This window comes from Mobula hypostoma, chromosome 19 (genome assembly GCF_963921235.1).
Source record: "Mobula hypostoma chromosome 19, sMobHyp1.1, whole genome shotgun sequence".
Taxonomy (NCBI): Eukaryota; Metazoa; Chordata; class Chondrichthyes; order Myliobatiformes; family Myliobatidae; genus Mobula; species Mobula hypostoma.
In genome coordinates this window covers 27,957,525-27,973,936 of record NC_086115.1, presented here as the reverse complement: position 1 = coordinate 27,973,936, position 16,412 = coordinate 27,957,525, and the positions used below count along the sequence as shown (strand labels likewise).

General features: G+C 43.4%; 1 protein-coding gene across 1 annotated transcript in view; it reads right to left on the bottom strand.

Annotated features, from left to right (window-relative positions):
- ipmkb (inositol polyphosphate multikinase b) overlaps positions 1 to 16,122 on the bottom strand; it is a 139,577-nt gene extending 123,455 nt beyond the window's left edge. Inside the window, exons 1-2 of the mRNA XM_063071594.1 lie at positions 15,857 to 16,122; positions 9,754 to 9,839 (exon numbers count right to left, since the gene is read on the bottom strand). Coding sequence (XP_062927664.1) covers positions 9,754 to 9,839; positions 15,857 to 15,983 — 213 coding nt within the window. The 5' untranslated portion in view covers positions 15,984 to 16,122. The remainder of the gene's footprint in view (positions 1 to 9,753; positions 9,840 to 15,856) is intronic.
- Between the last annotated feature and the right edge of the window lie 290 nt (positions 16,123 to 16,412).

Genomic DNA, 16,412 nt, shown 5'->3' with positions numbered 1-16,412 from the left:
AGGACAACAGCTATATTTTATTAGGAGTTTGAGATTTGGTATGTCACGAAAGACTTTTGCGCGTGTGCGTGTGCTGTGTGTGTGTGTGTGTGTGTGTGTGTGTGTGTGTGTGTGTGTGTGTGTAGTTTACAGTTTTTATTATGCATTGCAATGTATTGCTGCCACATAACAAACTTGATGACGTATGCCGGTGATATTAAACCTGATTCTGATTCTTTATACTAAATGCTATGATATTTAGAAACATTTCATTTCATTTTTGAAAAAATCTTTGCTTTAACACAATTTTTTTTGCAATGTGCCTCAGCCTCTTGCACAGTGCTGTATGCTTAAAACAATAAACTTGTATTAAAAACAAGAGAGCCTGCGAGCTAAACCGAGTCTTGTTTATAAAACTAATCTTGTTTCCCATCCAGGAATCTGAAGGAAGCGAGAGAAGGGCGCCTCCAGATACTTGAAGGAAGCAAAGTCTTAAGAGTTAATGAGCAGGAAGCCTATTTCAGCTTAAATGTAATTAGGCTTATGTAATTTTACTACTAGATTTCCAATTATGGTGATAAGAAACCAAGAATACCAAAAAGTGAAAAAAAAGGTTGAAAGCAGATCCAAATGTTAAAAGAGTTTAGTGCTGACTAAAAAAATAGATTTGAAGACCTGAAAAACCAAGATATTGACTGTTCCATTGAAGAAAGAATCAAGATATCATACTTACAATTGGGCCCTGCAATAGAGAGACTACGTGCAAAGTGAGTGATTGGGAAAATGTTCAAATAAAGACATCCAAAGTGGAAGTTGGGTTTTATTGTCATATGCACAGGTGAAATGAGAAACTTACTTGCAGCAGCATCATCGGCACATAGCATCACATGACGCTCCTGTAAGATGGTGTCGCGCTTTGTCACAACGGCCTCTCTGGGTACAAACAATGGTGTAATTGTTCGTCCTTTACACCTTTTTTTTCCTAGGGAAAAGGGCTTTGGAAAGCAGTCAGAGCAAACAGATCAATGGGCAGCCTCAGTATTAAAAGAGTAAGGAGTTGGCAACCAGAGACGGAGGAAGCAGTGTCTGGGTGTATGAGAATCAAGCTGAAGGAATGGACTAAGAAGGTGAGTAAAGCAGATTTGGGGTTTGTGATGAGGGGTTGGGTCGGGGCGGGGGGGGTCAGAGAGGGACAGTGACCAAGCAATGAGGTTGTTATTGATTAGAAAGGGATAAGACAGAGGCACATTAAAAGAAAGGACCAGCATGGAAGACTGAAAGAGACAGCTGAGAAGAGTGTGCAAATATTGCAGCTGTGTTTATGGTGAGTGACTGGTCAGAGTACATATGTGTGTAGGTAGGTATTCATGTGTAGCACTGCCTGGTCTCTATAGGTCTTGGATCTCCATGCCAGTGGACTAACTACTCGCTATCAGAATCACAGGATGACTGGTTTCCAATAACTATCTCACATTACAAGAAATCACACAAAAGCAGCTTCCACTCCTTAGTGAAAGCAAGTCAAACTCAGGTCCAAATAAGTGCCCAAGAAAAATTAAACACATAATGCAAAATATGAGATAAACTTTGGGAAGTTGTCAGGATTTCTGAAAGAAAGCAAAGAAAAACTGTGTGCCAGCATCACTATATAAGGTACATGAATCAAAGGAAGAAAGACACTCCAACCTGATGGCATGAAAATAGATTTCTCTAGTTTCTGATCATTTCTCCCCCCACTGCTCTTTTGCCGTTCCCTTTTTGGCTCCCCTCTTACTCCTTCGCTTCTCCTCACCTGCCCATCACCTGCTTCTGGTGCCTCTCCTCCTTCCCTTTCCCTCATGGTGCATTCTTCTCCCCTATCAGATGCCTTCTTTGGCCCTTTGCCTCTTCTACCTAACACCTTCTCACTTCATCCCCTCCCCCCCAACCCACCCATCAATCCCCCTCACCTGATCTCACTTATCACATGCCATCTTGTACTCCTTCCCCTCCTCCCATCTTCTTATTCCAGCTTCTCCCCCCACCCTTCCTTTCCAGGTCCTGATGAAGGGTCTTCCTCCCAAATGCCAGCAGTTTATTTCTCTCCTTAGATGCTGCCTGACTTGCAGAGTTCCCCCAGCATTTTGTGTGTTCAAAGGAAGAAAAGCTGGGAATCTGTAACTTCAGATGGCATAGCAGAACCACTGTCTCACGTTGCTAGAGGCATTTTCAATCCTGACCTCGGGTGCTATCTGTGTGAAGCCCGCATGTCCTCTGTGTGATCACGTGGGTTTCTTCCAGGACCTCTGGTTTTGTCTCACATCCTTAGGACATGCAGCTTAATTGGTTAATTAACCATTGTAAACTGCTCTTAGTGTGTAGGTGAGAGGCAGAATCAGGGAGAGCTGGTGAGAACTAGAGTGCACAAAAATCAGGATTAATGTAGATTTAGTGTAAATGAGCACGGACCAAAAGACCCATTTCCATGCTGTATCTCCATAGCTAATGATTTACTTCTGAAATTTCCATGTGCTTCACACATGAACAGAGCTGATGGAGCCATGGAATAGTGTAGGTCAATGGTTGAGTAATTCAGTAGTTTTATAAAAGTTAATTAGCAGACAGATTAAACTCAATTGGCAGGAGTACGGGAGCCTTGAGCAGTTACAAAAGGGAAAGGTAAAATCAGATGCCAAATGTTGCAGATTGGTTAAAAAATGTCTGGAAATGAGGAACAATTTTGAAAAATGGTAGAAGAGGTAAAAAAAAATTGCATTGTATAATAATGTGTACTTTAATGCAGGGAATCATGAAAATATGAGTGCAGATAAGCATGTTGGACTATAATTTAATGACTATGAATGAAACAAGGCTTAAGAGGGCAGGAATGGCAACTCTGGTTTGTAAGTCCTCCAAATCCACAAGTAAACTGCTAAACAAACCAACCAGTAGCTCTGACCACTCCATGTTGACTAAGAATTTATTTAGAGCTGTGAGAAGGGATCATGTGCTATTGCAGAGGTTCCCAACCTTTTCACGCCATGGACCAATACCATTAAGCAAGGGGTCTGCGGACCCCAGGTTGGAAACCCCTGTGCTAGAAAGATCAACAAGTGAAGCCATGTGGGTTGAGGACGAGCAAATAAAATGGGGCAATCACATTATCTGAAGTGAACTTCAGGCCCCCTGAAGTCAGGCAGAGATAGAAAAGCTTACAGGATGCTCTCATTATGCACACCCACCTTCTCCCGCCATGGGTGCCTCCTTGGCCTCATTAACCATATTAGAACTGCAGTGGAAGAAAATCATCCTCAATTTCAAAGGAGTGAATAAACAGGAGAATAAATGTAGAGGCATATTTACCTGGATGTGTACTTCAACAACCATGATCTACAAGTCTACAGACTGAGCACTGTCTATATTTATCCTAGAAATTAAATCTTTAAAAAACTGCGAACTGCTGGAAATTTGAAATAAAAGCGGAAAACATCAGAGATACTCAACAGGTTATGCAACATCTGGGCAAGGAAAAATAGAGTTACTATTTCAGGTCAAGGTAAGTAGCTCTATCTTTGCTCACTGACCCTTCTGCCACTGAATGGGTTTTCTCCTTAATTATTCGTCTAAAATCCTTGCACTTACAAATAACACACATCAAGGTTGCTGGTGAATACAGCAGGCCAGGCAGCATCTCTAGGAAGAGGTACAGTCGACGTTTCAGGCTGAGCCTCTTCGTCAGGACGAAGGGTCTCGGCCTGAAACGTCGTATGTACCTCTTCCTGGAGAAGCTGCCTGGTCTGCTGCGTTCACCAGCAACTTTGATGTGTGTTGCTTGAATTTCCAGCATCTGCAGAATTCCTCATGTTTACACTTACAAATATCTTAATTAAATCTCATCTTAGCCTTATGTGCTGCAATAACACCCTCAACTTTCAGACACTCCATATAACTAAAGGCTTGTGACATTGGTTCCATTCCAGTAAAGCTCCTCTGCCTTGACATATTCCAGCTACACACATCAAAGTTGCTGGTGAACGCAGCAGGTCAGGCAGCATCTCTAGGAAGAGGTACAGTCGACGTTTCGGGCCGAGATCCTTCGTCAGAACTAACTAAAGGAAGAGCTAGTAAGAGATTTGAAAGTGGGAGGGGGAGGGGGAGATCCAAAATGATAGGAGAAGACAGGAGGGGGAGGGATGGAGCCAAGATCTGGACAGTTGATTGGCAAAAGGGATATGAGAGGATCATGGGACAGGAGGCCCACGGAGAAGGAAAAGGGGGAGGGGGGAAAAAAAAACCCAGAGGATGGGCAAGGGGTATAGTCAGAGGGACAGAGGGAGAAAAAGGAGAGAGAGAGAAAAAGAATGTGTGTATATAAATAACGGATGGAGTACAAGGGGGAGGTGGGGCATTAGCAGAAGTTAGAGAAGTCAATGTTCATGCCATCAGGTTGGAGGCTACCCAGACAGAATATAAGGTGTTGTTCCTCCAACCTGAGTGTGGTTTCATCTTTACAGTAGAGGAGGCCGTGGATAGACATATCAGAATGGGAATGGGATGTGGAATTAAAATGTGTGACCACTGGGAGATCCTGCTTTCTCTGGCGGCCAGAGCGTAAGTGTTCAGCAAAACGATCTCCCAGTCTGCGTCGGGTCTCGCCAATATATAGAAGGCCACATCGGGAGCACCGGACACAGTATATCACCCCAGCCAACTCACAGGTGAAGTGTCGCCTCACCTGGAAGGACTGTCTGGGGCCCTGAATGGTGGTAAGGGAGGAAGTGTAAGAGCATGTGTAGCACTTGTTCCACTTACAAGGGTAAGTGCCAGGAGGGAGATCAGTGGGGAGGGATGGGGGGGACGAATGGACAAGGGAGTCGCGTAGGGAGCGATCCCTGTGGAAAGCGGGGGGGGGGGGAAGGGAAAGATGTGCTTAGTGGTGGGATCCCATTGGAGGTGGCAGAAGTTACGGAGAATAATATGCTGGACCCGGAGGCTGGTGGGGTGATAGGTGAGGACCAGGGGAACCCTATTCCTAGTGGGGTGACGGGAGGATGGAGTGAGAGCAGAAGTGCGTGAAATGGGGGAGCTGCGTTTGAGAGCAGAGTTGATGGTGGAGGAAGGGAATTCCAGCTGTATTGTGCCTTTTATTATGTACAGCCTTGCCTCATTATCCCTACAAATAAGTATGTACTCCTTCACACTTCCCTGCAATACTGGTCCACTTCAACATTCGAAAATTCTTTTCCCCCCCAGCCCCCCGTTACTACTTTTCAGAAACTATCTTCTACAAGCTATGAAATTATACCATGAAAACCCAAGTCAATAATAATTAACAAAGCATGGCAGTAGTCCAAACATGGACCCTTGGCGGAACTGCTGAATATTTATCCTAGAAAAGAAAACTTTAAAAATCTGCAAATACTGAAATTTGAAATAAAAGCAGAAAACATCAGAAATACTGAACACGTTATGCAATATTTGGGGAAGGGAAAACCACGTTACCACTTCAGGTCAAGAACCTTCATCAAAATTTCTAACAATTTTCAATCTCAAATGTTAACTATTTCCCTTCCACAGATGCTGCCTCATCAGCTGAGGGTTTCTGATATTTTCTGCTTTTACTGCATATTTCACTCCAGCCAAAATAGGCAACCATATCTGCTTTCAAGATTCAAGATGTTTAATGTCATTTCCAGTACACAAGTGTAAATGAGAACAAAGTAATTGTTACTCCAGATCCGATGCAGCACAAAAAGAAATACAATTAGATAAAGAACGCAATAATAATAAGAAACAATAAATATAAATACATAAGACAGCTTACATACGCATGTGGGTAAAGTGATGCTAGACACGGGTGTCTGACAGGAAAAGATAAAGTAGTGGTGCTGGGGTGTGGAGGGATGGGTTAAGCTGGAGGTGCTGATCAGCCTTACTGCATGGGGAATGTAACTGCTTAACTGTTAAAGTAACTGTAAGTATGACCTTTGGCCAATTTAACATTAGAGCTTTGATAACTTGCACTTCAGTTTTGATGACTTGTTGTTTATATGACATTTTAACAAGCCTTTTGAAAGGTTCTATAAACATCAGCAGCAGTGCCCTCATTATTGACTCATTTCACAACTTTAATCAGACACATCTTGCCACTAACAAATAAAACTGATTGTTCCCTGTTAACCCGTGTTCTTAAAACTGACAATTAATTTTGAACTAGATTAAAGTCTCTTCACCACAGTTAACTCCTACACCAACCATCATGTTGAGCTGCTATTTTTGAATTATTTAGAACAGATGTTTTCAATTTTAAATTTTGCAGTCAGTGGCCACTTTATTAGGACAGCAGTGGAAACTGATGCAGTCTTGTACGACTGAAGTCCATCAACTTCAAGATGCGTCACGTGCATTCAGAGACGCTCTTCTGCTCACCACTGTTGTTACACGTGGTTGAGTTACTGTAGCCTTCCTGTCAGTCAGCTTGAACCAGTTTAGCCATTCTCCTCAGAAATCTCTCATTTTCGCACCATTCTCTGTAAATTCCAGAGAATGAGGTGTGTGAAAATCCCATCAGATCAGCAGTTTTTGAGACACTCAAAGCAACCCCTCTAGCACCAACGCCGATCATCCCAAGATCAAAGTTACTTAGATCACATTTCTCCCCTATTCTGATGTTTGGTCTGAACAACAACTGAACCTCTTGACCATGTCTGCATGCTTTTATACATTGAGTTGCTGCCACATGATTGGCTGATTAAATTTACATGAGCAAGCAAGTCTACAGATGTACATAATAATGTGGCCTAAATGTGTATCTAAAGAGGATTGGAAACTTCTGACCCAAACCTCTGCTATTTTTACCCTTCCATGCCTTCACAAAACACAGGGCAGATTTACAAACAACTCAAAGGAACACCAATGGGATCACAGATACCCAGCTTCATTATCGAGGCCGTCATGCAAAAGCCAAAAAAGATAATACTACCAGTCCTCAAACCTAAACTCTGGATAAAATATGTAAATGATACCTTTGTCATACTCAAACGAAATAAAATAGAGGCTGCCTTAACCACCATGAAGCCGCACCATGAAGAATACCACAAAAAATGGATTGAGTTATTTTGAAGGTATTTTGGAAAGGTTTTGTTTTTGTTTAAACTTGTACTAAAGCAGAATAAACCTAAAATAAGCTTCTTTGTTGTAATTTGGGTGACACGGTAACATAGAGGTTAGCACAACGCTTTACAGTACCAATGACCTGGGTTCAATTCCCATTGCTGCCTGTAAGGAGTTTATACGTTCACCCTGTGAGTGTGTGGGTTTCCTCCGGGTGCTCCGGTTTCCTCCCACAGTCCAAAGACATACCAGTTGGTAGGTTAATTCTTCATTGTAAATTGTCCCATGATTAGGCTAGGGTTAAATTGGGGGTTGTTGGGCAGCACAGCTCGAAGGCCAGTAGGGCCCACTCCGTGCTGTATCTCAATAAATAAATAAATAAACAAAACAAATTTGCACGCAGCATTGATTTGATAACAACACTACCTTTCTGAAGCATACCCGTATCTACTTTAGACCTCGCACAGTTGAAATCATGCAAATCTGTAATGAATACTTAGCCCAATATGAAAGGATCAACCACTCACTGTTTGGTTGCAGGCTGTTTTTATTTTCTGGCTGTGCTACAATTACATTAGCATTTGGTGTTTCCTATGGTTATCTGAAGTACATTTCTACAGAGAATGTTATGATAGGTGCTGAAGGACATTTTGCTAATTTCAAATTTCATAGACAAGCCCCAGAATACACAATGTCTAGAAGAATAAGTAGAGGCATGCAGAGCAAGATGAACTGCTAGAGGTGTCCAAAGGAGAAAGGAGAAAGGAGAAAGGATCTGTTAAACCTCTTACCGTAACGTCAGCAATGAATAGTGAGATATCCGAATTTCAAAAATCTCTGCAATATCTCACTTGCTACCATCTTAACCAGAGCAGGACAGATTTACCTTATCAGTAACTGTAGCCATAAACCAAATGTGTTACTCCAAGGCTAGAGCTAGACTTAGAACAACATTTCGTGCTGCTGTCTAAAAAAGCATGCAGAAGTGTACTGAGACTCTATCTTCGAAGATAAGGAACTACTTTTCATTCACACTTGCCAATGGAAGCTAGGGGCACCGCAGCAACATAATAGTTCGGGATGTCAGACTTCAATTCCCGTATTCTCTGTAAGAAGTTTGTACATGAGTGTGGGGGTTTCATCCAGGCACTCCAGTTTCCTCCCACAGGCCAAAGATGTACTGGTTGGTAGGTTAATTGGTCATTGTAAATTGTCCTGTAATTAGGCTAGGGTTAAATAAACGGGTTGCTGGGTGGTGTGCAGCTTGTCGAGCCAGATGGGCCACACTAGCTCTAAAATAAAAATAAAATTAAGTTACAAACAAGTGTCCCTGTTACTACTCTAAGATTCCTTGTGGTCCACAGAATAGATTGCTAAGTGGACATCACATACCAGCTCTATCATATACTGCAGCCAAAAGGAATGTTATGTCCTTAACATTCAGCCATTAGGATAGATGACAAAGGTCAATGCCTGTTTTCCAGTGCTGTGGCAATGGTACTGAGGTCATCAGTCTACAGTTATTCACACATAAGCACAGAATGAATCTATATTTCTCCAAATCTTTAATGCAGGCTTAAGAGAATAGCCCAGATATTTCTGAACAGGTCATTTTTCTTTATTAATTTGAAAAGGATTAAAGAATTTTTTTTTTAAATTTCACAAAATATAACAAAATCCGAACTAGGAATCAGAGACTAGAAGTTCAGTGTGTACAAACAGAAATTGTTTAGAACCATTATTTTGTTTAATCAAGACTCAAACACTAACATACTTGAGATGTGGATTAATTATCAATGCTCAAGAAGATTTTGTTATCAGGATCTTGCAGCTCAAGGAACCTAACAAACTTGAGATGTAAACAACTGGAACAGCACCATGCAATGTGTATAATGTTCTAACAGAAAAACAATAAACCTACTTCTGGATTAATACAGAGAAAATACTGTTGTTTTCATACTAATTAACCAGCTCATCTGAAATTGCTGTGGAATGCTTGTTTATTTTAGATAAAATTAAATTCAATCAATTGTATATATGAACTTCTACTCTCCATATCACTATACCACGAACTCAACGATGGAGCTGGCAAAAGATGTCGACATATCACAATGGCAGAGAAAATGAAGGAAGGCTACAGCAGTGAAGGGTTCCAGTCATCTTGCACTCCACACCAATGGACCCTGACCCCCGATCTATCAAGGACAGTGTCAGGGATGCCCATGGATCAGCCTCCCAATGTTAAACAACAGGATGAACTGGCGTTCTCCATTCAGGCTAACATCATACTCAACATGATCGCACTTCTACTACCCAATATATGTATAGTTATCAGACTAATGCAAGGTGGGGTAGCTTGAGAGGCTGAGGTGAGGTTATAGGCTTCTACATACAAGAAGCTTCCCATTTCATAAGCACGCATTTAGAAGACATGCCCAACTTTTCTATAACGCTAAGTCTGAATCAATAAGTCTCACGACAGCACCGCGGTTCGACTTGCAAAACAACATTCATTCCGTATCGGACCAGCTGGGATAAGCCAGCCACACAAAACTAAGTCTATTTATCCATTGTTTCAGATAGCATCCGCAGACACAAATTTTCAGCCCCACTTTAGTTACAACTTAGCAGTATTGAAAGCCAAATACACCTCATGTAATTATCTGCAAAAACAGCAATTACCATGTTGTAGAAATTCATCTCTCTGGGTCCACGAGGAGGTGGTTGCAACTGTTTTAATACCGTCCCATCTGGATGTTGTAACATACCTAGAAATAAAATAAATCACTTGTGAAATTATGCTTTCATATATCCAGCACTCTTATGCAACTCCTAAAATAAAGTCATGCAATCAACGTGTTTGAACATGGTTTTTGCCATTCACTCATATTTGACTAAACCACATTCTCACTGGCCTGCAATAGTACTCACTGGCTTCATTCTCCCCAATGTTTTCTTTAACCCCACTCCTATGTCCTTCACCTCATACCCACAGAGCAGTGGCTCTGGACAAATTCAACATCAAGATGTCAATCTGCTCCTTCTGTTGTACCACATCCCTTTCTTCCCTAAACCACAAGTCCAAATTCTAATGTTTCTTCCAGGCTTAATGTACACTTCTACTTTTTTTTTAAATCCAGTTTCTGTAATTATTTGCAAAACTTCTGCAAATGAATTCTGTCCAATAGTCCCCCTCTGGCTCAAATGACTATAGAACTGTATAGTATATAGAATAGTATAGTAGCATATATATACAGACCATTTGGCACATGGTTGTGCCGACCTTTTAATCTACTCCAAGATCAATCTAGCCCTTCCCTCCCATATAGATCTCCATTTTTTTTTCATTCATGAGCCTATGTCACTTAAATATCCCTAATGTATCTGCCTCTACCACCCCCACCACAACAGCACATTCCACACACCCACTGTGTAAAACAACCCTGTCTCTGACATCCCTGTTAAATTTTCCTTCAATCTCCTTAAAATTATGCCCTCTCATATTAGCCATTTCCACCCTGGAAAAAGTCTCTGGCTGTCCACTCTATGCCTTTTATCATCTTGGACCATATGGACCTTAAACCCATAAAAGTAATGAGCACCCTCCTGGCCACTATGTTAGCTGACATTATTAATGGTTCAACATTCACAGATTGTCCTCGTTCAAATCTGCTCTTGGCACCACTCTTGAAAACAAAACAACCAATGCTCTTGGAGAGGCAGGGAATGTTGAAGTAGAGAGTCTGCAGAAGGACTTGGGACAGTTTAGGAGAATGGGCAAAGTAGCAAAAGGAACACAGTGCGGGGAACTGTATTTCTTCACCAAAGTGCATGTCCATAAAGGCACAGACCATTTTCTAAATGGGGAGCAAATTCAAAAATCAAAAATGCACAGGGACTTGGGAGTCTTTTTGCAGGATTCTCTAAAGGTTAATTTGCAGATTGAGTTGGTGGTAAGGAAGGCAGATGCAATGTTCACATTCCATAAGGGCATCAAAGGTTACAGGAAGAAAGCTGGAGAATGGGTTGAGAAGGCTAATAAATCAGCCATGATGGAATGGCAGAGCCGACTCGATGGGCCAAATGGCCTAACTCTGCTCGTCTTCTCATGTAGCATATCAAAAGCCACATCCACTTTAAACGAACCCTTTGCTCAAGACTTTCCAATCAGGATTCTACTCTGCCATTGTACCAAATTTTTCCTCATTCCATATGACTGTAACAGAAGGACTGCATTTACTTGCCTCCATTCTTATCCACACAGTGGCAGTTACCCTGTGCTACCACTGTTAAAGTCAAAAAAAATTTTTAAATCAATACTTGGCTACTTCCTATTTCTCAACTACATATATCTCCTCAGTGACAATATCCAATAGCAAAGGTGAATGGCCACATCTGTGTTGATTTCACCTATCAGCACTTTTCTTACCATCTCTAAACTGGTGAATTTGATGTGTAGTATAGTATGTGCAGAAATTTCTACAGACTATTTTCAATCCCTGCTACAAACTTATCACTCTTTTCTGAAACCAAACTGTTTACAACTCTGGTGCCAAATCTGACTCAGAGCAAAGTTTTGGATTTAATTTTCACCCAACTCTGGCTCACTTCCAACTGCTGAATTCTTCATAGGACCTTAGCTTTTAACACATTCCCTGGCTTGCCTTGTTCTAATTTCTGCAAACAAAATGTGAATACCAGTACAGGTCAGCAAACCGGATTCTGAAATTCATAAGGCAAGAGTTCAACTATAAAAACAGGGAGTTATTGATTTTTTATTGAATAATTATTAGGCCACAATGGTTAGAACTGCCGGGCTTCCATACAACCTTGCCCAGGCCTGCGCCCTTGAAACTTCCAGGTGCAGATCTATGGTCTCGCGAGACTAACGGATGCCACCAATACAATGGTTTGGTATCCAATTCCAGTTACCTCACTTTGGGAAAGACATCAAGGCTCTGGTAAAGTTGAAGTCAACATTAATGTTAAAGCAAACAAGTCTAACAGGCAGGCCAGGCAGGGGCAGGACAGTGAACATGGTGGATCTGACAGGCTAAGCTGTATTTATTCTAATATAAGAGGCATGAAAGGTAAGGAAGGTGAATTCAAGACATTCACCTGTTATGGTGAATGTCATAATTGGGATCATGACATTATCGCAATTATGGAAACATGCTTGAGGGATGGGCAGGACTGGCAACTCAAGGTTTTGGGCTAACGATGTTTCTGGCATTACAGAGAAGATGGTAAGAGAGGAGGAGGAGTTGCATAACACTGAACCCACTTTCCCAGCCACCTCATTTCAAGATCATACTCATCCCAGACCTTACAACAATGAAGACTCCCAACACTGGAACCTGCCATGGAAGATATCTCCAGGAGAATGTCTAGCATGGTCATACGGGTAAAACTAAGAAATGGAAATAAGAAAGGAATGACTTTGATGGGATTAACTCTTTATTAGTAAGAGGGAGTTACAGCAACAAATATATTGGAAGATCACAGATAAATGTGGGGATAATAGGGTTGTAATGGAACGTCCAGAAGTTTTCTGAAGCAAACCGTAGATGTCCCTACCAGAGAAAGGGCTAACCTCCATCTCTTCAAAGGAAGCGAGGCTGGGCAAGTAGTCTATATGTCCTTGAGCAAGCACTTTCGGACAAATAATCATAATTTTATTCACTTCGAGATTGTTATGTAAAGAGATGAGACTCATCCTCAAATTAAAGTTGTAAATTGAAATGTAAAGGCTGATTTTGAAGGTATCAGACTGGAACTCACTAAACTTAATACCTGGAAGTGCAGTACTGCACGACATGGATTAAATAAAAACTGATCTTGATTTCTGACATGAAGTAAATGAACATATGCTGCTTTGACCAATATTCCTCCTTAACTAACACCTGCCAAAATATACCAAATACTGAGAACTTCTTCACCCACCCCCACCATCTGGTTTTATCTGCCCTTCATCTCTTCACTAATGGTTCTCACCTTCTTTACTCATCAGATTCCAGCACTGGAAGCCTCCTAGCTGTTGCATCATGCTCCCACCTATCTCCACCTTCACCCTCCCACTACCTGGTTCCAATGGCCTTGTTTTACCTGTTTTCAGAATCAAAATCTATCATCCATCAGCCCATAAGCATGCTTTCTTGGCACCAGAACTTGGCACAATCCTGTCCGGGTGTAAAACAGCTCTAACTCAAGGACAGTATAGATGGAGCCATGATAAGGTGCTTCTGGCTCTTGCTGACACACTAGAGCGAGAAAGATGCAAGAAGATGATGGCTGGCACAGATTTGAGGAAGACCATCACCTTCATCAAACAGGAAGCCAGGCCTTTCATAACCAAACAACCAAAGCCCAATCTGCTGCTAACGGCCAGGTCCTGGGAGATGAGGGTCAATGTGGGAAGGAGGCTGCAGTTCCCGGACGTGGTGCACACAACCCTATGCCTGGATTTTGTACTGTGGTCAACTGAAGACAGTTAAGTAATTCTGGTTGAGTTGACTCTGTCGTGGGAGGAGGGATGGAAAGAGGCCCAGGGGAGAAAGACCTTGAAGTACCAGCCCTTAGTACAGGGGTGTAAAGACAAGGAATGGCAGGCATGGTTGTTCCCTGTGGAGATCAGCTGCTGAGGTTTCACAGCCAAATCAGCATGGCGGTTGTTGACAGCTCTGGGCCTGGACGAAAGGAGCAAAAAAACAAGCAGCTCGTAGGATGGGGGAAGAGGCAGAACGAGCCTCTTGTTGGATTTGGAGTAGGCGAGAGGAGGGAAGCTGGAAGCCAGGAGCAGATGGGCAGCGATTTGGCCACCACTGCCAGCCCACCAACTGGAGAGTGTCGTGATTAAGGGTCGAAACACTCAGTGAAGGCTGGGAACCGCCTGATGACATCTGCTCCTGGCTGAAGGCTACGGTTACCTTATAAGGTATCTGGAGAATGCACCCTAACAGGTATATGTAACAAGTAAGCATGCTTTGTTGGCACCAGAACTTGGCACAATCCTCGCTGATTTTATACAAATCGTGCATTTCACTGCATGTTGATGTACATGCAACAAATCCTTCCTTGATCTTCCTCTTTTTCTCCTCCCATATATACCTTGTTCCATCTGCCTCATGCTTCTCCTTCAGTTTACTAACACCTGTCTCGCCACTCCCCATCTCCTTTACTGGCTACCATCCCTTCGTACTTGTGATGCACGACCATATTGAGAAAAGTTGGCAGTTCCTTCCTCATACAAACCACACCCTCCCCCAAAGATGCTATTCAACCCAGTCAGTTCCTAGTTCCTCCAGGAGATTGATTGTTACCCCAGAATCCAGCATCTACAGCCTTTCTCATGCTCTATTCCTTGCAAGTTCATATGTCAGTCTACATGCTTCAACACTGCTGTTAGAGCTAATTCTACCACTACATCTGGCAGCATGTTCAATGACATTTTGCCTCTTAATTCTCTTTTTCAACTTAATTTCCCCCTTTCAACTTCAACCTATGTCCACCAGTAGGAAAATTCCAATGAATTGATAGAAGGTGAATCATAATCAAAAATGAGTATTTCTAGCATTTTGGCTTCATAACTGCAAAACAAAGAACAGCGCAAACACCAGAGTCTACAAATACTGGAAATCCAGAGCAATACACACAAAATGCTGAAGAAACTTAAAACGTCAAGCAGCATTTATGGAGAGGAATAAATAGTTGCTGTTTCAGGCTGAGACCCTTTGTCGGGATTGGAAAGGAAGGGGGAAGAAGCTAGAATAAGGTGGAAGGAGGAGGAGTACAAGCTGGCAGGTGATAGGTCAGACTAGATAGGAGGGAAGGTGAGTGGGTGGGGTAGGGGAGTGAAGAGAGAAGTAATAACTTAGGTACCATTTAGTAAACTTTACTTATCCAACACAAGAAACGATATCTAAAAATATAAATGTCTGCAAACCTCCTTGCTCCAAGGATAATTCCAACTTTCCAGCTACCTCAATCTAACCCTATGGCTGAAGTTCCTCTTGGAAACAATATTACAAATGATTGGAGAGAACAAGAATAGAGGCTGTTTGGACAAGAGAAAGTTGAGGTGTAATCAGTAGAACCCTAGCATTTGAGGAGGGGTCAATATGGATGCCAAGGGAGGTGGGGGGGGGAGTTCACCATTGGGGGCATCAGTAGTGCGGTCTGGCCAAGTGAGGTAACAGCGGTTGGGAGGCTCCAGAGTTAGGGGTCTTTATTGTTGCAAGGTCTGGGATGAGTGTGATCTAGTAATGAGGTGACTGGGAAAGCGGGTTCAGTGTTGGGGGAGAGTCTGGGATGCTTGTGATCTCCCGAGGATTGGTATCGGAGTGAAGGGGGATCTGGGGTGTTGTATGATTGGCCAGGCTATGGGAATAGGGTGAATGAGATGACTGGTTTGATATTGCTGGAGGTAGAGAGGGGTCATTGTTGAGGTTTGCATGTGGTCAGTCTATGGGAGTGGGGATTCATTGTCTGGGGTGTGTGGTCTGACAAAGGTACGGGTATAGAATTGGGGGATAGGTGGTTTGGAATTGGAGGATCTGAGCTATGCGCGTGGTCTAGTAACAGTTAGGGTTTCGGTGTTGGGAAAGGGTGTCTGCTGCTGGGGAAGGGTGCGAGAGTCTGGGGTGCAAGTCGGCGGAAGTTGGGTGACGGGTGTGGTGTTGCGTTGAGGGGCGGTATCCACCGGGGTGGAACCCCGGGGGTGTCCCTGTCACTGCTTCCCCGGTTGCATGTGGAGCAGTGGCGGCTCCGGAGCCCGCGTTGCACTCACCCAGCTCCGATTTCCCATACTTGTGTCCGGCGACCTGGTGGCTAAGAGGGGTGCACCCGTTCGGGAAGCGGTGGAGCCCCAGGCCCGGGCTCGGGGCCTGGCCGCCCGCGCTCACCCCGCTCTCCATTGCCGACTGACCAAGTGATCCTATCCGCCGAGCGCCCCGACTCTCCAGGACAGGCCGTCGCTCGGCCGCCGCCGCCTCAAACCCATGAAGACTTCTCCGCCCCCGGAGCCTGGCGCTTCCGCGTCCCTCCCTGGACCCGGCCGCGCGCCGCCGGAACTGACGCTGCGCGCACGGGCACGAGGCTGGGTGCGCGCAGCCTGTGCAAGGTCCAAGAGCTGGAATAATACAGCCACTGCAAAGTGTTGGGGTTCAACGTGACTCGGGGCAAGTGGGGATGGGATCATGCATCCTGTATCAAGTGTTGGGGCTAACTGTGGATGAGTGGAGCTCCTTTAGATGAGGGTGGAGAAAAGGAGCATGTGCAGTCTGCAGGTAAACCGTGAGAACAGGGGTAGGGTGATGGAGAAGAAAAGAAAGAATTTAACTTGG